This window comes from Pelophylax lessonae (assembly GCF_965119305.1).
Source record: "Pelophylax lessonae genome assembly, chromosome: 2".
In the NCBI taxonomy this organism is placed as follows: Eukaryota; Metazoa; Chordata; class Amphibia; order Anura; family Ranidae; genus Pelophylax; species Pelophylax lessonae.
The window spans coordinates 596,445,341-596,469,425 of NC_138769.1; the positions used below are offsets into that span (position 1 = coordinate 596,445,341).

Genomic DNA, 24,085 nt, shown 5'->3' on the forward strand with positions numbered 1-24,085 from the left:
TGACTGCATTCCTACTTACTGTGGGACCATGGGGAATAAACATTGCCACCCCACTCTCTAACAGAAAATCGGATTACAGCAGATAAAAAAAAATGGAAGTTAGTGATTTGGAAGAGACTGCGAACAATAGAAGGTAGTCATTTAAGCTCAGAATCACATTTTTTATTTTTTTTAAATAACAAACATGTTATACTTACCTGCTCTGTGTAATGGATTTGCACAGAGCAGCCTGGATCCTCCTCTTCTCGGGTCCCTCTTTGCAGCTCCTGGCCCCTCCCTTCAGTTGAGTGCCTCCACAGCAAGCAGCTTGCTATGGGGGCACCCAAGCCGAGCTGCAGCTCAGACAGGTCCCGCCCTTCTCTCTCCGATTGACTGATTGACTTTGATTGACAGCTGCGGGAGCCAATAGCGCCGCTTCTGTGTCTCAGCCAATCAGGAAGGAGAGTCCCAGACGGCCGAGGGACTCGTGGACATCGCTGGACAGAAGAAGAAGAAGCTACACACAGAAGGCTTTTTATCTTAATGCATTAGGATAAAAAACCTTCTGACTTTACAACTCCTTTAACCACTTAAGCCTCAGCCCTATTTCGGACACTTTTTGTTTACAAGTTAAAACCAGTATTTTTTCCTAGAAAACTACTTAGAACCCCCAAACAATATATATTGTTTTTTTAGCAAAGACTCTGGAGAATAAAATGTCGGTCATTGCAAAATTTTTTGTCACGCGGTATTTGCGCAGCGGTCTTTAAAACGCCATTTTTTTGGAAAAAAATTGAAAAATCACATTTCACTGCATTTAAAAAATACTAAACAGTAAAGTTAGCCCATTTTTTTTTGTATATTGTGAAAGATGATGTCACGCCGAGTAAATAGATACCCAACATGTTACGGTTTAAAATTGCCCCCCCCGTAGGATGGCGACAAACTACGGTCAATAGAGATCTCAATCTGCGACGCTTTAAATTTATTTAACGGTTACCAGTTTAGAGTTAGAGTGTAGCTCTTTTTTTTTTAATTATTGCCCACGCTCTGGCGATCGCGGCGATACCTCACATGTGTGGTTTGAACAGCGATTTCATTCGCGGCTCGACTTGCGTATACGTTTTTTTTTGTGCGCGAGCTAACGGTGACGGGGGTGGCTAAATTTTTTTTTTCCTATTTATTTTTTCTTTTTTTTTAACTTTATTACAGGTTTTTAAAAAAAAAAAAAAATCTGATCACTTTTATTGCTGTCACAAGCAATGTAAACATCCCTTGTGACAGCAATATGTGTGACAGGTACACTTTATGGAGGGATCGAGGATCTAAAAGACCCTAGACCCCTCCACTACACTTCCCTATATGCAAAACGCCGAAAACTGCATTTTTGCATACAGCCGTTTTTCAAATCTGCCGCCTTTTGCAGCACAGTAACCCGGAAGTGACGTCATGGACGCCGCCTCCGGGTTACGTCATCGGAGACCCGATCGATGCCGTTTCCGATCGGTGCCGGCTGGGTGCTCGGGGCTCCCGGTGGGACGGGAGCCCCGAGCAAAGCCACGGAAGGCGGCGGGAGGGGGGGGGGCGTCCGCCCCCCGCCCCCCCGGGTAACGGTTGAGCGGCTCCCGAGCCGCATCGGTCGTTACTGACGGAAAGCCGACCGTCGGCTTCAAACCACGGTACCGGGATGATGTCTCTAGCTAGAGGCATCATCCCGGTATAAGCCCGCAAAGTTTACCGACGTAGCCCTACGTCGATATGCGGTAAGTGGTTAAGGCCCTCAACCAAAAGTGCAATATAGAAATATATTAGAACTGCACTGTACATATGTACTGAACTCTCAAGACCAGGGGTCTCCAAATTTTCTAAACAAAGGGCCAGTTTACTGTTCTTTAGACTTATGGGGGGCCCAACTGTGGCTAGCGGGAGTAGTGAATGTCCTGGTGTCAGTGGGAGTAAACAGTGTCCCCTCTTTGATGTTAGTGGGACGAATAGTGTCCCATTGTTGGTGTCAGTGGAAGGTGAAGTGCCCCTATCACAGGTGTCAGTGGAAGGAATAGTGCCCCATTGCAGATGTCAGTGGGAGGAGAAGTGCCCCTATCATTGGTGTCAGTGGGAGGAATAGTGCCCCATCGTTGGTGTTAGTGGGAGGAGAAGTGCCCCTATCGTTGATGTCAGTGGGATGAGACGTGCCCCTATCATTGTTATCAGTGGCAGGAATAGTGCTCCGTTGTAGGTGTCAGCGGGAGGAGAAGTGCCCCTATTATTGGTGTCAGTGGGAGGAATAGTGCCCCTATCGTTGGTGTCAGTGGGAGGAGAAGTGCCCCTCTTTGATGTTAGTGGGAGGAATAGTGCCCCTATCGTTGGTGTCAGTGGGAGGAGAAGTGCCCCTATCGTTGGCGTCAGTGGAAGGAATAGTGCCCCATTGCTGATGTCAGTGGGAGGAGAAGTGCCCCTATCATTGGTGTCAGTGGGAGGAATAGTGCCCCATCGTTGGTGTTAGTGGGAGGAGAAGTGCCCCTATCGTTGATGTCAGTGGGATGAGACGTGCCCCTATCATTGGTATCAGTGGGAGGAATAGTGCTCCGTTGTAGGTGTCAGCTGGAGGAGAAGTTCCCCCATTATTGGTGTCAGTGGGAGGAATAGTGCCCCTTATCATTGGTGTCACTGGGAGGAGAAGTATCCCTATCGTTGGTGTCAGTGGGAGGAGAAGTGCCCCTATCATTGGTGTCAGTGAGAGGAGAAGTGTCCCTATCATTGGTGTCAGTGGGATGAAAAGTGCCCCTATCGTTGGTGTCAGTGGGAGAAGTGTCCCTTATTGTTGGTGTCAGTGGGATGAGAAGTGCCCCTATCATTGGTATCAGTGGGAAGAATAGTGCTCCATTGTAGGTGTCAGTGGGAGGAGAAGTGCCGCTATCATTGGTGTCAGTGGGAGGAATAGTGCCCCTATTGTTGGTGTCAGTGGGAGGAGAAGTGCCCCTATCGTTGGTGTCAGTGGGAGGAATAGTGCCCCTATTGTTGGTGTCAGTGGGAGGAGAAGTGCCCCTATCGTTGGTGTCAGTGGGAGGAATAGTGCCCCTATCGTTGGTGTCAGTGGGAGGAGAAGTGCCCCTATCGTTGGTGTCAGTGGGAGGAGAAGTGCCCCTATCGTTGGCGTCAGTGGGAGGAGAAGTGCCCCTATCATTGGTGTCAGTGGGAGGAATAGTGCTCTGTTGTAGGTGTCAGTGGCACCTACAACGCTGATAATTGCTGACAATGGGGGGGAATCATTTTCCCAAGAGCCGGATAAAAGTAAGCAAAGGGCCACATCCAGCCCTCGGGCTGCAGTTTGGAGACCACTGCGCTAGACTATAGAGGCAGTTTAAACATTGTACAATGATACGGTCTTCTCAGTGGACCTATGGGTATTTTGGTCCCTGAGCCTAAATCTAGCCCAGTGTCCTAATCCAATAGATAGAGAAGCCCAAAGCCCCAAATATTTTTATGGAAAATAAGCAGTTCAAGTTTTGGATAACGGGCCACTTGTTCCCATTTTTAAAACCATGTTATACAGCTTCTCACTGTTGCTATGCCAAGCGGGCCTTAAAATGATTACAGATGTACCAAGGCTGCTGTCAGATCTTTTGGTGCATCTGACGTAAGATCTTCCTTTGTTTGGTTTACCTTACGCCAACAGGAAGGGTGAAAAAAGAAGAACACAAGAGAGCAAGCTGTTCCCCAAAATAATGAGTAGAATAATTTAGATCAATTGCAGACTATGGTACCAGCACCAATTAATGTAAAGGTGTGGAGGATGATCTCAGCTGAAGCATAAAGCCCGTAAAGTAAGGTCTGTTATTACAAGTGACACATATAGTTAATTGGGCCTTTGATACAAAAAAACGCCTGAATTAGGCAAATATCCCGAAAAGAATTTTAAATCAGAAGACAATGTCTTTACACTAATGATGCCAAGGCCTAGCCGTCTGGGTTAGTAGAAGCGTTATCTGTGCTGCAGCTATGGATCTGAGAATACATAAAACATTTGGAAGAAAAGAATAATAAAGATGATGTTTTTAGCAGTCAGGCTGGAAATGGGTTAAAAAAGAAAGTAGACATCTAATTCCTAAGGGCAGTACTTCAGTTTCATATTTAAAGGTTCCCTTGAGTAACAATGAAAAATGTAAGCTTGAAATGCACACGGGAAAACCAACATTTTGACCTATCACTAGAACAGCAACACAGGGAACATTCTAAGAGGGCATTTCCTTTACTCTGGTAAGATTTCCCCTCACTTCCTGTTGTATCCACAGGACAGGAAGTGAAGAAAAATCTCTCCAATGGGACTTTGATGTTTGAACTGTGCAAAAAAATGGCAACCATCCCAACCTATGGCTAGCCTTTGCAATAAGGTACACATGGAAGGGCAACATCTAAAACAAACAAACAAATTTCCCAGCACACTTACCAGCCAGCCTGCAACACAACCAAATTGGACCTGCCTAACAATTCACCTTTAAAAACCGAGGGTTTTATTTGCACACATTTGCAAATTAACCACTTCAGCCTCGGAAGAGTTTACGCCTCTTAATGACCAGGCTATTTTTTGCGATATGGAACTGTGTTGTTCTAACTGACAATTGCGCGGTCGTGTGATGCCATACCCATATACAATTGATGTCATTTTTTCCCCACAAATAGAGCTTTCTATTGGTGGTATTTGATCACCTCTGCAGTTTTTCGTTTTTGTGCTCTAAACAAAAAAATAGCGTCAATTTTGAAAAAACACCAATATTTTCTACTTTCTGCTATAAAACATTGAAACTATAAGACTAAGAAAAGATGGGGCTTTATATAGGCTGATGGAAAGAGGAATATGACAGATATCACACACTTATATTAAAATGTTTCTCTTTATTGTGCATATATGTAAAAAAAATATATATCACATAGACATATATCAAAATAGAAAATATAAAAGAAAGAAAAACACATGTGTAGAAATAAATTCCCATAGGGAATGCTGATACTGTGTATTACAGAAGATGGTACGGTCTCTATGTATCACTGTCTAGGGTCCCCAGCAAACCTTGTTCTGTCTCCACGGGGAGCGATCGCGGGTGCTTGGCGCGGATCCGCTGATCAGCTTCCCTTGTGGCGAATAGGCGTGTGCGCGCCCTCGCTAGCAATCCCGCGAAGCGATGTACAGGTACATCGTTTGGCAGGACAGAGCAGACCTGTCGCAGTAAAACTACGGTGGCTGGTTGGCAAGCGGTTAATGTCGAATTCACGCTCTTAAGTATAATCTGTTCAGTCCCCAGCTAAAAGCTTCAGTAAAAGCAATAAAAAAAAAAAAAAATTCCCTAAATCTATCCCATAGTTTGTAGACGCTATAACTTTTCCGCAAACCAATCAACATATGCCTATTGGGATTTTTCTTTACCAAAAACATGTAGCAGAATAAATATTGGCCTTAACTGATGAATAAATTAGATTTTTTACATTTTGTTTATTGGGTATGCTTTATAGCATAACCACTTAAGCCCCGGAAGATTTTACCCCGTTCCTGACCAGGCCCTATTTTGCGATTCGGCACTGCGCGACTTTAACGGACAATTGCACGGTCGTGCGACGCTGTACCCAAATGAAATTGACGTCCTTTTTTTCCCACAAACAGAGCTTTCTTTTGGTGGTATTTGATCACCTCTGCAATGTTTACTTTTTGCGCTATAAACAAAAAAAGAGCGACAATTTTGAAAAAAATAATATTTTTTGTACTGTACATTTTTTTATATAAAATTCCCCCCCAAAAAATGTAAAAATCAAAATTTTTTAACATTTTAGGCCAATTTGTTTTCTGCTACATATGTTTGGTAAAAAAAAAAATCGCAATAAGCGTTTTTTGATTGGTTTGCGCAAAAGTTATTGCGTCTACTAACTACGGGAAAGATTTTTGTCATTTTTATTGTTTTTTTTTTTTAACGAGTAATGGCGTCAATCTGCGATTTTTTTTGCAGGACTGCGACATTGCGGCGGGCAGATCGGACCCTTGACTGACATTTTTGACACTTTTGGGGGTACCAGTGACATTACTACAGTAATCAGTGCTATACATATGCACTGTTACTGTAAAAATGACACTGGCAGGGAAGGGGTTAACTTTATTAGTGATCAAGGGGTTAAATGTGACCCTAGGGACGTGCTTCTAACTGTAAAGGGGCGTGGCTAGTGATGTAACCACAGAGACATACGAAGAGGTTAATGTGTGAGTTAGACAAACAATGTTGTTTGTCAAACTCTGCACCCTGAGATACAAATGTCACAGCCACAAAGCGAACCATCGTAATTGTGCCGTGTGTATTGTTAAGAATTGGGTGGGCAGATAGGGGGGGGCGATAAAACTGTGGCTCTGCCACCTGCTTTTTCTGTCCTCCGGTCACTCATGTGAAAGAACCCTTTCCAAGTATTATAAACTTGGGAATATTTAAGTAGATATTCTTAAACAGAATGAGTAACAATTGTATGTAAATGTAACTTTAGCTTTGGGTTTACATGTGCGGTAACGGAACGCACAGGGGGGGTTCAGTAAGTAGTTTGACCCGAAGGCACAAAAATGTGACCTTGTACATTGCAGTTCTTGTAGCGTCTATTCTTTTATCTCTAGTATAGTGCGATGTATTCCGTCACACATTCCAGCAACATTTTTGAAACCTCGCAAGGTCTTTGCGGATCAGGTAGCAGAGCAGCGGCATTCTTGGTATTGATATATCATAAATGCGCAACGTCTTCCAGAGTTTGCCACACCGCATCCCTTGTAACTTTCACAAGGTTATTGAACAATAAAATTGATCTGGACATCTCCAGACTTCATATCCAGGAATAGGAGGCAATAAATATTCTTTCTCAGTGGACTTTGCACTTGGGACCTTGGTTGCGGCCTGTGAGCTAGTTGTTACAATGTAATTATATTGCTGTATTTAGCAATGGATTCTGCCTGCTATAGGTCATCCAGTGTCATCTTTAAAAACAGACTTTATTTCCAAAGAGAAATGATTGGATTTATATTCTGCTCACTGATCCATGAATGCTGCTTTCGTTTGCCTGACATTTAAAGTGAACCTAAACTCAAATGTTAACTTAAAACTATGTTAACAGACTTGCTGGGGTGGAAAAATGAAGAGTAGCGCAATGGCGGAAGTAACTTTCCTGTCCTGATCTCCGCTGATCATAGCACGGGTCATGTGATCAGGAGCCTAGGCTGTTCACCATGCTGCTAGCATTGGAGGGATCCCAGGGCAGCATTTTCTCTAGAAAGGTACTTCTGATATATTAATTAAGTGCTCTTATCTATATGTCATGAAGATTTTTCTGTAGGCTAAGTTTCGCTTTTAAGCAAAAGTTTGATTTTCCTTGATTTTTTTTTTATACCTTTCCCATCATAAAACTATGCAACTACAATAAAAATGTAAAATAATATTTAGCATATTTTGAATTATTTTTGCTAGAATTCAAGGGTTCTGGGAGCCAAAGTAGGCTTTGGGAGCAGGACCATAGGGGTTAGAGGCTCCAGATGAATTCAGTTCAATAGAATATTATTATTATTACTATACAGGATTTATATAGCGCCAACAGTTTGCGCATCGCTTTACGATGTGGGGGAAGACAATACAGTTACAGTACAATTCAAAACAGAAGGAATCAGAGGGCCCTGCTCGTTAGAGCTTACAATCTAGAAAGAATTTGTTTTCTAAAAAATTATTAAATTAATAGTATAGGCCAAACCAAAATAAACCCTTCAGTTCACAATACCATACGTCTCCTCTCTGATTCTCAAGGGGTGCAGTATTTACTTCTCACCTGCAGGTGTTGCTGTTGCAGTTGCACTCCATAGAAAACCTGTAGTGGAAAGTCAAAGCTCTTTGAATTGCTGAACAACAATGACAACCATGAAGTGTAAACTGATATTCAAAAAAGTGCGTCATTTTTTGAAGTCTGTATTTTACCAGCATAATAGACGTGTGTCCTATCTAAGAGCAACAGCAGCACTGTACCCTTAGCAGCACTGTACCCTTAGTACCTTATGCCCTTTCTTCCTAACAACACACTGTACATAGAGACCCCCAACCTCCGCTTCATGTTGTGTTTTATAAGACCTACATGTACAACTACCCACTGAGACCATGCAAGGGGACAGGCTCCAGCTCCTACATGATTTGCAAAATGCACATTTTTACACACCCATCAGAAAGTAAGAAATGTTTGAAAAGACATTACAATGTTAACCATACTTGTGCTTGTTTAATAAGTTGTTTTCTGCCCATAGTGTCTAATGAGTGGAGAAAATGAAAAATAAAAAAAATCATTGCTTGCTACTGGGAACTAATATACAACAAAACCAGGGGCGTAACTACAGGGGTTGCAATTGCAACCGTAAAGAGACATTTTATTATTTATAGGTAGCGCCTTTATCAACCTCCTTGCATTTTATTGCAATTGCAACCGGACCCCATGCTCCAGAGGCCTGTGCGGCTCCCCTGTACACCTGGATAGGAGGGCAGCATGTAGAGAAATCACTGTCCTCCTTTTACCTCCTGTAGCTGCAGGAGGAAAATGGAGGAGATTGTTTCCTCTGTATGCTCCCCTGCCACTCCTCCTATACAGTTTACTTGCGTTCTGCTGTCTCTGGGCCCCTGTGTGCTCCCCTGGTCCCCCAAGCCCCCCCCCCCCCCCACTGTGCTCCCTCCCCTGCCGGCTGCAGCAGGAGATGTGTCACAATAGAGAACCAGGAAGGGGTCAGTTAATATGTAATTTTTCAGCTCCTTGTTTTTCTGAATGGACAGAGTCATAGTCAGTGATATTGTAAAAAAAATAAAATAAAATGATAAAAAATATTACAATTACAATACCAAAAAATAAAAAGTACTGACACCAGTGGGTGAACTTCCAGGATCGCAAAGGTCACACTTGCGACCGGGCCCTGGCATTCCGCCACAGTGGGGAGACCCCAAGATGGCAGGAAGGGGGCCCACTGCAGAACTTGTGAAAGGGTCCCACAACGAGAGGGCCCCGGGATCAGTGGGAAGAGCCCCAGGCTTGAAGGGAAGGGCCTTGAAGGTTCTAGTTACGTCTCTGAACAAACTACTCTCGCTCTCTCTCTGTATATATATATATATATATATATATATATATATATAGGGCTTTTTTTCAGCAGGAATGCAGTTCCAGGACCTTTATAAATTTCCGATTGGACGGGATAATCCTCCCAGTATACAGATAATTATGATTATAAATAATTATACCTGATTTTTATATCCTAATACCATACCGGTTTTGCGCCGCAGTCTTTGGGTCTTGGGGTTGCTGATATAGGCTACATGAACACGGGACGTTTTAAAAAGTCCCTTGAACGGTGGAATTTAAAGGACGTTTAAAACACGTTTGCAGCCGTGTTTAGCGGTCGTTTGCGCTCAGAAGCGTTTCTAGAGGTCAAAAAATCATTCCCCCTTTAAAATGGAAAAACGCGAGCACTAAATGCGGGTGATCGCGTTCGGTCGCATTTTTGCGTTTGAAACGCCGGTAAACACACATTCTGAACATCCTGAACTCAAATAATTGCTTTTCAAAAAACGACATTGAACTCAACTGCCTGTAACTGACTGTAAACGACTCAGTGTACATGGACAGATAAGATAACATAGAGGAGGGTTCAGGGGCTTCTGAAAAAAATGCCCAACTGCTGAAAAACGGTCGTTTACAAGTTGCAGTGTACATGAGGCCTCGTAATGTTCAAGATTATATTGTTTTTTTTGTATTCTCTCTCTCTTTGTACCTTGTGATCATTTTCTCAGGTTCGGATTGGACAGCACAAGTCTGTATTTCTATTTTGTATTGAATAGGTCCTATGTTGCTTTTAATTCATTCTTATGTAAACAAACAAAAATGACAATAAAAATAGATCAAACATAAATAATTACAGTCGTCGACAAAAATAGTGGGTGTGCCATGTTATTTCTATATTGCCAGCACCTGTCTACATACATGTACACTGGATGTTTGCAAACCTCCTTTGAACGCAGGAACTTAACAGCTATGTAAAGGACGTTTAAAACGTCTGTTGTGTCGCGTTTGCATGCCGCGTTTAGCAGCGTTTGCGCTCAGATCCGTTTTTAGAGGTAAAAAAATCCTTCCCCCTAATACAGTAAAAATGCAAGCGCTAAACATGGGTAGCCGCGTTTAGCCGCGTTTGGCATTTGAAACACCAGTAAACACACGTTCTAAACATCTTGAACGCAAATAATTGCTTTCCAAAAAACGAAACTAAACTCAACTGCCTCTAAATAACTGTAAACGACCTTGTGTACATGGACAGATAAGATAACATAGAGGAGGGTTCAGGGGCTTCTGAAAAAAACGTCAAACTGCTCCTAAACGTTCGTTTACAAGTAGCAGTGTACATGAGCCCTTAAAGCATACTCTGCTTTTTAATTTTTACCTACAGGTAAGCCTATAATAAGTCCTATAATAAGGCTTACCTGTAGGTAAAATTAATATCTCCTAAACCTGCACGGTTTAGGAGATATTCACCCTGCATGCAGCCGCTGACACCAGCGGCGCATGCGTTCTCCCAGACCTACAGAGTTCCTTGCCGGCTCCTTGCCGGAAAGTGAACTCCCGAGCGCATGCACGGGAGTGACGTCATCATGGCTCCGGGCCACTCACAGCGCTGGAGCTGCCGAACCCGGAAGAGACGCCGAGGGAATGTCAGCTCCCTCTGCGGTGTCCGGGCGACCGTGTGGGGGCTTCGTTCTAAGGTAAGTATTTAATAATGTGCTAGTATGCGATGCATACTAGCACATTACGCCATTGTCCTGCAGGTTTTTTTTTTCACAGGCGATATGACTGCTTTAACTGATACAAGTGAGCTTAATTACAAATTACAGGAGCATCTCAAACTTGGAATGCAATTATTTCTTACAATTTTGAGAAGGTGCCAATAATTTTGTCCAGTCCATTTTTGGACTTTTGCTGGGAATGTGTCAGATTTGGCTTTTTGTTTCTCCACTTTTTTGTGTCATACCAATACAAACAAGAGAAATAAATATGAGAAGGCCGAAACATTTGTAATTGCAATACTTTTGTGGACGAGGTGGTGCATTATCTGAAAGAAATGCAGGGGTACCAATATTTTTGGCCATGACTGTATAACTATAATAATTATATTATATAATATCATTCGTAGGTGTTTTGAGCGCTACCAGGTTATAGAAAAGCAAATCCCCACTTGTGTACTCATGATAAATACAATTGCAATTAAACTAATTTTGCAATAAACAATTGAAAAAACTAATTTTGTGACGTTATGTGAAATAAATAAAGAATGGATAAATACATAAATAAACATGTTATTCATAAATAACATATAGTAACATATAATATAATAATAATAATAATAATAATAATAATTAAATGACTAATAATGATTAAAACGATATTAACTATTATAATACACAAGATAAATAATAATTATAATAAATATAATAATAATTATTATTAGTAATAATATTAATAATGATGATACTAATATAATAGCATAACTAATTATAATATGATTAATAATAATTATTAATAATAATAATCATAATATATTCATAATAATAATATAAATATGAATTTATAATAGGGTTAAAAATAACAAATAATAATAATTATAATAATGATTATTATTATTATTAATAATAATAATAAAATAATAATAATAATAATAATATAATATACCTAATTATAATAGGATTAATAATAATGATTAACAATAATAATCATAGTATATTCATAATAATAATATAAATATTAATTTATAATAGGATTAAAAGCAATGAATAATAATAATTATAATAAATGTAATAATAATAATGATGATGAGTAATAATACTAATAATAATAATAATGATGATGAGTAATAATAATAATAACATAATAAATATACTAAGGTTTACAATAATTATGAATAATTAGCATAATATTTATTAAAATAAGACTTAAAATAACGAATAAAAGTGATTATTATAATACGTATATAGATAATAATGGTCAGAGTGAGCAGTCGGATGATCGGTGCGATGATCGCTCAGTGAATGAACAGAACATAGAAAACTTTCTCCTGCATGTCTGTGCGAAGAGATAGAGGCAATCCATGGTCACGCCTCTCCGTCTACATTGCGCTGTGAGTGGCTAAAGATGTGACAGGCCCCTCCCCTGAGCCCGCAGCGCTCTCTGTGTGTAACCCTGTCCTCCCCAGTCACCTGCTGATCACCTCCTCCGGCCGGGATGGCGATGAGAGTCCGGAGCCGCTTCCCCGGACAATGAGAGGCAGTGTGTACGGGGAGAGGAATGATCCCACCGATCCGGGGAGGAGAGCCATGGAGGAGGTGGGTAGAGGTGCATGGTGTGTGATGGCTCTGACCGGGGGATCACACATGGGGGTGATCGTGTGTTCTGTGTTGTATCGGGATCCCCACACACAGAACGATCTCTGATAAGTATGCAGTGTGATCGGATATTGTAGACAGTTACGGAGCTGTATTGGATTTAATGCTGCCCATATACACAGCCATATCCATCCATTCCTTCTCCATAGAATAATCCATCTATAGTCTACAACCTGATCGATCAATATGACACACACAGGGAAGAGGATCAATAGCCGGGACTGGGAGATACGATAGTAAGTTATCCATCACATCTCTGTTCTTACTGTACAATCTCATCATCTGATCCATTGACGTGCAATCATCTCCATGCATAGAGTATATCAGTGCTGCCCATCCACACCTCGGATCATATTCCAATCTGACCCACCGACTTCGTGTGATTGAAAGGCTATTCAATCGTTTGCCAGTTTGATCATTTTGATTGATCAGATATTATATTAATAATATAGTTAAGATTAGACATATGCCGGTTTTCGGTAATTCGATATATCGCGGTATTGCATAGCCACGGTATTGTTATTGTGGCATTTTTAAAATACCGAGTTTCTCTGTCAAGTCTGCCTGACTTGTGAATTGATACATTTCAGTGAGCTGGATGACTCATTCACTCACTCAGCTAACACCTTTCAGCATTAAGTCTCCTAACTATAAACAAAAATGATTACATTTGTATCTTTTCCTTCCCTCTGCCAGGGAGAAAGGAAGTTTAACCTCTTAAAGACTGGATCTTTTTCTGACACTTGCAGCTTGCAAGTTAAAATCAGTTTTTTTTTTGCTAGAAAAGTACTTAGAACCCCCAAACATTTTATATATTTTTTTAGCAGAGACCCTACAGAATAAAATGGCGATTGTTGTAATATTTTATGTCACACTGTATTTGCGCAGCAGTCTTTCAAACGCAATGATTAGACTTTAATGAATAAAAAAAAAAAAAAAAACGTAACAGTAAAGTTATCCCAATTTTTTTTTTTTTTGTTACACAGAGAATCGTGAGAGAATCGTGATCTTTATTCCAAGCTAAAAAATCGTGATTCTCATTTTGGCCAGAATCGTGCAGCTCTAATAAATATATATATACACACACACACGCCTAGCAGCCCACATTACATTATTATATAGCCATCAAGCAGTGTCTGGCCTACCTGGTGATGACTGGTCCTGGCGCTCTGATCCGATGGCCTGGTCTTTAAAGGGGCAAATCCTTGCGATCCAGAAGTGGTTAAACCTGCAGGAGGACCGGTGTTTTTATCTATTAATGACTTTACTATTGCTTTAGGCCTGGTTCACATGTATGCGGGTTGGTGGTTCACATGTATGCGGGTTGGCGGTTCACATGTATGCGGGTTGGCGGCCCACATTTGCACAGGCATAGCAGCCCATTGATTTGAACGGGCTGCTATGCCCTCATTTTCCGCAGAAAAAAGGTGCATGCAGCATTTTTTTTAAATTCAGTGGCCTTGAAATCCATCCTGCTTTTGCACCATGCGACTAACCTGCAGTTCCTGCTCTGGCAAGCTTTCTGCATTTTTTGTATACGTGGGCACGGCATTTAAAAATAAACAGTTTGCGTGTGCAGCAACGGCAGGTAAGTCGCATGGTGCAAAAGAAGGATGGATTTCATGGCCACTGCATTTTTTTAAATTCTGCATGCACCTTTTTTCAGCTGAAAACGCAGGCATAGCAGCTCAAGCCCATTCACATCAATGGGCTGCTATGCCTGTGCAAATGTGGGCCCCCAACCCGCATACATGTGAACCAGGCCTAAAGCAATAGTAAAGTCATTAATAGATAAAAACACCGGTCCTCCTGCAGGTTTAACCAATTAATGACTTTACTATTGCTTTAGGCCTGGTTCACATGTATGCGGGTTGGGGGCCCACATTTGCACAGGCATAGCAGCCCATTGATGTGAATGGGCTTGAGCTGCTATGCCTGCGTTTTCAGCTGAAAAAAGGTGCATGCAGAATTTAAAAAAATGCAGTGGCCATGAAATCCATCCTTCTTTTGCACCATGCGACTTACCTGCCGTTGCTGCACACGCAAACTGTTTATTTTTAAATGCCGTGCCCACGTATACAAAAAATGCAGAAAGCTTGCCAGAGCAGGAACTGCAGGTTAGTCGCATGGTGCAAAAGCAGGATGGATTTCAAGGCCACTGAATTTTAAAAAAATGCTGCATGCACCTTTTTTCTGCGGAAAATGAGGGCATAGCAGCCCATTCAAATCAATGGGCTGCTATGCCTGTGCAAATGTGAACCACCAACCCGCATACATGTGAACCAGGCCTAAAGCAATAGTAAAGTAATTTATAAACAACACCTCCTTCAGGTTTAACCACTTCTTGACCACAAGGATTTGCCCTCTTAATGACCAGGCCATCGGATCGGAGCCGAGCGCCAGAACCAGTTATCACCAGTTAGGCCAGACACTGCTTGATGACCTATTTTAGGCCTGGTTCACAGAGTCTGTACTGACTGACTATATAATAATGTGCATAAGTGAACCAAAGCCCCTAAATTCAGCAATGAAATTGAAGTGAGGTGGAAATTTAATAATTTAAATTTAATAATAGAATACCGTGATAATACCGTATACCGTGGCAAAACCTTAATCAATTAATCGCAGCATGAAAATCTGATACCGTCACAAGCCTAGTTAAGATAATAATATGGGAGTGTGTATTGCCACCGTAAAGTTGATTGTATAGAGATTGTATGATCAGATTGTATGGTCACACAGAGTGTATGATCAGATTGTATGGTCACACACAGGGAAGAGGATTCATATTTGGGAGATACGATAGTAAGTTATCCATCACATCTCTGTTCTCACTGTACAATCTCATCATCTGATCGATTGACTTGCAATCATCTCCATACATAGAGTATATCAGTGCTGCCCATCCACACCTCGGATCATATTCCAATCATATTGTATGGTCACACCAGATTGTATGGTCAGATTGTATGATCATATTGTATGGTCAGATTGTATGGTCAGATTGTATGATCATATTTTATGGTCAAATAGAATGGTCAGATTGTATGGTCAGATTGAATGGTCAGATTGTATGATCATATTGTATGGTCAGATTGTATGATCAGATTGTATGGTCATATTGTATGGTCATATTGTATGGTCAGATTGTATGGTCAGATTGTATGGTCAGATTACCGAATACAACACCCATGCTCACTGCTGGTGATGCTATCGAAGACTGAAACCCAGTGCTTGTTGCTGGGACGTGCAGTTCTTCAGTACTTTTAATGTTAATAGCTATTATCTGGCAACTCAGTAGATTCAAACGTCAAAAATCTTTATAGGCTACACAAGTTCATTCAGTAAAACAATTCTAACGCGTTTCAGCTGCTGTGGCCTTACTTATAGCCATGATTATGAGTAAGGCCACAGCAGCCGAAACACGTTAGCATTGTTTTACTGGATGTACTTGTGTAGCCTATAAGGATTTTCAACGTTTAAGTCCACTGAGTTTCCGGTTTATATCTATCAATGTATGATCAGATTGTATGGTGGGCCTTGGCTATAGATGGGTATAATGTTGAACAATAGATCTTAGAAGAAGTCTTTTAGGAAAATGCTCAGAACATTCGAATGTCAGAAAATGTTTGCTGTGAACATTTGATTTTGGGATGAATGGATTTTACAGAAGAAAACTAGGGATGATCGAACTTTTGAAAAGTTCGGTTTGACCAGAACACCAGAACTTCACGAAAGTTCGCCCCGGATTCCTGAACCCTATTGAAATCAATGGGACCCGAACTTTGGTAATCAAAAAACACCATTTTGAAGCCCTAAAACCCAATAAATGCCCCTAAAAAGTGCCTAGGGTTCTGGGTCATGCCCCAGGGACTATGAATCAGGCAAAAAAAAGTTCTTAAAAATTGTCGTTTTTGATAGAGAGACGATTATTGAAAAAATTATTGAAAAAAGAAATGAGATTTCTTTGGATTTAGTGTCTGGGGGGTCTAAAAATTGTACCTTTGAAGTTTCAGCTCTGTAGCATGTCCAGAACCAGAAAAAAAAAGATTGTCTTAGAATTGCAGTAGAACAGGGATAGGGCTCCGCTATTTTCACACCTGGGCGTTTTTGTTGCAGGCGTTTATTGGGCTTTTTTGTGGATGTCTTTGGAGGCAGGCATGACATCTGAACTTCTGTGTAGGGGTATATATACACACACACATATATGTATATATACACATACACACATATAGGTGTGAAAGTAGCGGAACCCTATGCCTGCGCTAATTAAATTATTTGCAGGCATAGGGTTCTGCTACTTTCACACCTATATGTGTGTATGTGTATATATACATATATGTGTGTGTGTATATATACCCCTACACAGAAGTTCAGATGTCATGCCTGCCTCCAAAGACGTCCACAAAAAAGCCCTATAAACGCCTCCAACAAAAACGGCCAGGTGTGAAAGTAGCGGAGCCACTATCCTGCTCTACTGCAATTCTAAGACAAACAATCTTTTTTCTATGGCGGTCACCCTGACATGGAAGGGTTTGGTCATCCTGCCATAGCAGTCAGTCAGTTAACCCTACACTACACTACAGTCACCCTGACACTTAACACTTTCCCTACAGAAACTAGATTATTGAATCTAACTATAGTGGAAAATAGTACCCTAACTACACTAGATATCCCTTTCCTCACACTAATAATTGCTAAATGACACTTTTGAAGCAGAAGTAACAGAACTGCTTCCACTCTCTTCCACAGCCCCTGTATTACAGTGCTAGAGATTTGGCAGGGCTATCTTATATACTGGGGAGGCGTATTCATTACTGATTGGCCTATGGACCCCCTAGTCACTCCAATCACATTCCTAGCATCCTCCTGCCCCCTCAATTGGCTTTTACTGATGGTTCTGCTCCAATCACGGGCTTTTAAAGCCCAGTTCCTGTCCCATTGCATTTTGGTCGGTTCTGGTTGCCGAATTCCAAACTTTTTCCGCAAAAAGTTCGGAATTCGGCCGAATTTCGAACAGTCAATGTTCGACCTGAACCGTTCGATCATCCCTAAAGAAAACCCGCATACAATGTTAGAAATTTGCTCATTCCTGAAAAATTTTCCATCCAGCTCCTTCGAGTTTTCTCATCCCTGAGGTTGAAAATGACATGAAGCCCACTAATGATTAGAAAAACAAAGGAACTTTCATAGAACGTTCACATTCACCCCCCAATGTGTGGCCGGCTCAGAACTCCTGCCTGTGCCTTATCTACAAGACTGTACAAGACTACAAAGTATCCGACAATGACAGCCATGGATCTGTCACTCATCAACACTATCACCCCCAGATCTCAGCATGCTCACCCAATGGCTGCACTCTATACAGATACTCTATACAGTATATACATGGAAAAGGTCCATCAATCTTCCTTCATGCTGTCATTGCACACTCTGGCAGGGAAGGGTTCATGAGGATGAAGATGATGCCTGTGCAGGAGTACTCCCTGGCTTTGAAGGGTTAATGAGGATGAAGATGACACTTGAGGGCAGTGCTCCCTGCCAGTGAAGGGTTGATAAGGACAAAGATGACATCTGTACAGAGTGCAGGGAAAGGTTAATGAGGATGAAGATGACACCTGTGCACAGTACAGTGAAGAGTTGATGAGGATGAAGATGACACTTGTGCACAGTGAAGAGTTGATGAGGATCAAGATTACACCTGTGACAGTGCAGTGGGGGGTTGATAAAGAAGAAGATTACACTTGTGCACAGTGCAGGTAAGGTTGATGAGGATGAAGATGACCCTTGTGCGTGGTGCAGTGGCAGGGTAATGAGGATGAAGATGACAATTGTGCACAGTGCAGTGAAGGGTTGATGAGGATGAAGATGATATTTGTGCAAAGTGAAGGGTTGATGAGGATGGAGATGACACTTGTGCAAAGTGAAGGGTTGATGAGGATGGAGATGACACTTGTACAGAGTGAAGAGTTGATGAAGATGACACCTGTGCACAGTAATGAGGATGGAAATGGCACTTGTGCACAGGGAAGGGTTGATGAGGATGAAGATGACACTTGTGCACAGGGAGGGGATGATGAGGATGAATATGATACTTGTGCACAGGGAAGGGATGATGAAGATGAAGATGTCACTTGTGCACAGGGAAGGGATGATGAGGATGAAGATGATACTTGTGTACAGGGAAGGGATGATGAGGATGAAGATGACACTTGTGCCCAGAGAAGGGATGATGAGGATGAAGATGATACTTGTGCATAGGGAAGGGATGATGAGGATGAAGATGACACTTGTACACAGGGAAGGGATGATGAGGATGAAGATGACACTTGTGCACAGAGAATGGATGATGAGGATGAAGATGATACTTGTGCACAGGGAAGGGATGATGAGGATGAAGATGACACTTGTGCACAGGGAAGGGATGATGAGGATGAAGATGATACTTGTGTACAGGGAAGGGATGATGAGGATGAAGATGACACTTGTGCACAGAGAAGGGATGATGAGGATGAAGATGATACTTGTGCACAGAGAAGGGATGATGAGGATGAAGATGATACTTGTGCATAGGGAAGGGATGATGAGGATGAAGATGTCACTTGTACACAGGGAAGGGTTGATGAGGATGAAGATGATACTTGTGCATAGGGAAGGGATGATGAGGATGAAGATGACACTTGTACACAGGGAAGGGATGATGAGGATGAAGATGTCACTTGTGCACAGGGAAGGGATGATGAGGATGAAGATGATACTTGTGCACAGAGAAAGGTTGAGGATAAAGATGATACTTGTGCACAGGGAAGGGATGATGAGGATGAAGATGATACTTGTGCACAGGGAAGGGATGATTAGGATGAAGATGACACTTGTGCACAGGGAAGGGTTGATGAGGATGAAGATGATACTTGTGCACAGGGAAGGGATGATTAGGATGAAGATGACACTTGTGCACAGGGAAGGGTTGATGAGGATGAAGATGATACTTGTGCACAGGGAAGGGATGATGAGGATGAAGATGATACTTGTGCACAGGGAAGGGATGATGACGATGAAGATGAAATTTGTGCACAGGGAAGGGATGATGAGGATGAAGATGATACTTGTGCACAGGGAAGGGTTGATGAGGATGAAGATGATACTTGTGCACAGAGAAAGGTTGAGGATAAAGATGATACTTGTGCACAGGGAAGGGATGATGAGGATGAAGATGATACTTGTACACAGGGAAGGGTTGATGAGGATGAAGATGATACTTGTGCATAGGGAAGGGATGATGAGGATGAAGATGACACTTGTACACAGGGAAGGGATGATGAGGATGAAGATGTCACTTGTGCACAGGGAAGGGATGATGAGGATGAAGATGATACTTGTGCACAGAGAAAGGTTGAGGATAAAGATGATACTTGTGCACAGGGAAGGGATGATGAGGATGAAGATGATACTTGTGCACAGGGAAGGGATGATTAGGATGAAGATGACACTTGTGCACAGGGAAGGGTTGATGAGGATGAAGATGATACTTGTGCACAGGGAAGGGATGATGAGGATGAAGATGACACTTGTGCACAGGGAAGGGATGATGACGATGAAGATGAAATTTGTGCACAGGGAAGGGATGATGAGGATGAAGATGATACTTGTGCACAGGGAAGGGATGATGACGATGAAGATGACATTTGTGCACAGGGAAGGGATGATGAGGATGAAGATGACACTTGTGCACAGGGAAGGGATGATGACGATGAAGATGAAATTTGTGCACAGGGAAGGGATGATGAGGATGAAGATGATACTTGTGCACAGGGAAGGGATGATGACGATGAAGATGACATTTGTGCACAGGGAAGGGATGATGAGGATGAAGATGACACTTGTGCACAGGGTAGGGTTGATGAAGATGACATTTGTGCACAGGGAAGGGATGATGAGGATGACACGTGTGCCTAGTAAAGAGTTGATAAGGATGAAGATGACACTCTGTACAGATCAGTATGCGGCATGTCATGTATGGAGAGTAAGGCTGCCCCCCCAATCCCTCTTTTCAGCAGATCCCCGTCTCTTCCTCCCCTCCATCCCTCATTCTCCTCCATCTGCTCACACCGCCTCTGTGTCTCCTCACCTTCTGCTGTCTCCACTTCTCCTTGCAGTGAATCTCCTCCTCACGGGGAATCTGCTCTCTAATCTGTGGTGAAACATTCCTCTTGTTTTCTGTACAATTGTGTTTCTGCAGCTTTTGTTTGTTTCTCCATACTTGTCTATGTGTTTATTCATTTACAGCTCAGGATCATTAAGCAGTTTGTGGCCCCATTGTAGGAGAATTCCTTCCTGGATGTAAGATGATGGTGTGTGCCCGATTCCATGGTGTGTGCCCGATTCCAGGACTCAGCCAGTGCCCATATTCCAGATGTTGGTATACTCCTGGAGCAGGGATCACTCCAGGAACCAGTTTACTGGGCATTCCCATGCAGGTTTACCATATAATCCCTTTATTGCCCACATATCTACCAGGGCTTTTCTGTAGAAAGGAGGTGGTAATTACTGTCAAACTATTGTAGTTATGGAATAAACATGCACGGCTGTTTATTTAGTCAGTGAACAGACACTCTTGGCACTTATTACAAGGTTAATCGCAATAGTCTGGAAAAGTCAGTTTTTGACAATCTGTTAAGATCAGCCAAAGTCAGACTATAGAGGTCACCGAATGCTATAAAACATCCCTGATCGGACCGTTATCCACAAGATAGGGGCTACCTTTATCCAGGGTAGGGCTGGCAGCTTTAGGCCTGGGGGGCAAGTTTAGTCAAGTGGCCCATTGACATCCTGAATTAGCTCACCATCCATGCCCACCCGTTTTTATAGCGGATATTGATGTTATGAAGCAAGACAAATATGATTCAATGTGGTAACATAATTTAATGTTAATAGCAACAAAGGAAGTTTAACTAAAATAATACTACATTGATGCAGCCTCACCAGTGCCCATCAGTGAAGCCTCATCAGTACCCATCAATGCAGCCTGATCAGTGCCCATCAATACAGCCTCCCCAGTGTCCATCAATGCAGCCTGGTCAGTGCCCATCAGCTCAGCCTCATTAATGCCCATCAATGCAGCCACAACAGCGCCCATCAGCGCAGCCTCAGCAGTGCCCATCAGCACAGCCTCACCAGTGCCCATCACTGTGGGTCCTACTGGCTACTGGCCTGTAGGTTCTGCTGGGAGCTAGCCATGGCCTGTGGGCCACAGGCCATGGCCAGCTCCCAGCAGCACCCACAGGCCACGGCAAGCTCCCAGCAGGACCCACAGGCAATGACCACCAAGACCAACAGGCCATGGCCAACTGCCAGCAGGACCAACAAGCCATGGCCAGCACCAGACAACCAGACAGTATTGAAGACTATTTCCTATTTTAATGTTACTGGGTGGGTGGGGCACTAGGGCAGGGTAAATGGGGTGTATGGGGGGGGTGGAATGTGGGGGTCAAGTGGGGGTGTCAGGGTCTCTCTCATGCCGATTGCAGCTTCTTGCATGGCCTCCTGGGGGTGATGACATCTTTAAGTTGCAGCCAGCGCCCACCCCGAGCCAGTCACGTGCGTCCCCTTGCAGGCTGCCATGCCCTGCCTCTAGTCCAAAGACTCCGGGATTTGTATAAAAGTAAGCTGTTCTCAGGGTTTTTTCAGGTTTACTGCTGCAGCCATCCAGCGCCCAGCCCCAGCTGGTCACGTGACATGCATAACCCGTCCCCTTGCACTGCGCGCCCCGCCTCTGCCTACTTCAAGACTCTGTCTCCGGAAATTGTAGTTTCCTGCTTCCTGCTGCTCAGTTCTCTCCACCCACCGCCTCCAGGAACTTGAGCACCGTCCGGACTACAACTCCCGAAATGCAGCGCAGCAGCAACACAGCCAATTGCTGGCCGACTTCCTCCAGACAAAAAAATGTCAACCGACAGCAGTCGTGAGAGCGGCGGTTTTCAATATATGTTAGCGGCCTGGGGGGAAATTTCCACCCTGCCCCCCGGCCCAGCCCACCCCTGCCTTCATCTCATGTCTGTGGAGGACATTATACCAGGCTTCTGATAGTCAGTACTTTATGTAGGTTTATGGTACACCTTTCCAAAATGTAAGAAAGTCATACCAAGCAGATGATGTACTCTATATTACCAAAAGTATTGGGACACCTGCCTTTACACGCACATGAACTTTAATGGCATCCCAGTCTTAGTCTGTAGGGTTCAATATTGAGTTGGCCCACCCTTTGCAGCTAAAACAGTGTCAACTCTTCTGGGAAGGCTGTCCACAATGGTTAGGAGTGTGTCTATGGAATGTTTGACCATTCTTGCAGAAGCGCATTTGTGAGATCAGGCACTGATGTGGACAAGAAGGCCTGGCTTGCAGTCTCCGCTCTAATTCATCCCAAAGGTGTTCTATTGGGTTGAAGGACTCTGCTGGCCAGTCAAGTTCCTCCACCCCAAACCCACTCATCCATGTCTTTATGGACCTTGCTTTGTGCACTGGTCCAAATCATTTGGTGGAGGGGGGATTATGGTGTGGGGTATTTTTTGACCCCTTAGTTCCAGTGAAGGGAGCTCTTAAGGCGTCAGCATACCAAGACATTTTGGACAACTTCATGCTCCTAACTATGTGGGAATGGTTTGGGGATGGTTTACTTGTTCCAACATGACTGCGCACCAATACACAAAGCAAGGTCCATAAAGACATGGATGAGCGAGTTTGGGGTGGAGGAACTTGAATGGCCTGCACCTCAACCTTATAGAACACCTTTGGGATGAATTAGAGTGGAGACTGCAAGCCAGGTCTTCTCATCCACATCAGTGCCTGACCTCACAAATGCACTTCTGGAACAATGATCAAACATTCACATAGACAAATTCCTAAACCTTGTGGACAGCATTCCCAGAAGAGTTGAAGCTGTTATAGCTGCAAAGGGCAGGCCAACCCAATGTTGAACCCTACGGACTAAGACTGGGATTCCATTAAAGTCCATGTGCATGTAAAGGTAGGTGTCCCAATACTTTTGGTAATATAGTGAATATTCAGAGGTCACCTTCATTAAAACCTACACATCAAGGTAGATCCAGAGGTAGAAATATGCAGATCCCAGATTTTCCTGGTGTAACCTGTGTCAGTATTTGAAGGGCACCTGTCAGGATGGGTAAAGGTTTCCATTGCCCCCTGGACGGGTTGCTAGCACTTGGGCAAATCAACCTTCTTCCATAAGATGCACAGTGACACACCTATCCTGCAACTAGCTTTGTTTCTATTTATGCAATGGAAATATCTTAGACTGACAAGTTCCCTTTAGGAAGATTGGTTGGGATCCCGTACCTCATCCTGCTGTATTCTCTATAAATATTTAATATAACGATGCCATATAGAAAGATCCTCCCATAGCAGGTGGGTGTCAGTTGAGGGAGCTCAGTATGGGTACATTTAGATGTGCCGCAGACCTTTCCACTCCTCTGAAAAGTGATTTGCACCAGATCACATTTCAGAGGTGTTTGACAGGTGGTGGGGGGTGACATGTGCAGGCTGTAAATACTGCACCGCCGTGCTGCAGTCACTTGAATGAGTCAAGTTCGGTGGTGCTACTGCTCACCCGAACACAACAGGTGGTT

The 24,085-nt window shown here is 42.9% G+C and overlaps 1 protein-coding gene across 2 annotated transcripts in view; it reads left to right on the forward strand.

Annotated features, from left to right (window-relative positions):
* ZNF385A (zinc finger protein 385A) overlaps positions 1-24,085 on the forward strand; it is a 349,073-nt gene that overhangs the window by 170,300 nt on the left and 154,688 nt on the right. Inside the window, exon 1 of one of the 2 annotated variants that reach the window (XM_082244589.1) lies at positions 12,305-12,383. The exons of the other annotated variant lie outside the window; for it this stretch is intronic. Coding sequence (XP_082100715.1) covers positions 12,318-12,383 — 66 coding nt within the window. The 5' untranslated portion in view covers positions 12,305-12,317. Of the gene's footprint in view, positions 1-12,304; positions 12,384-24,085 lie in introns of those variants that run through there. 2 annotated transcript variants of the gene reach the window in all.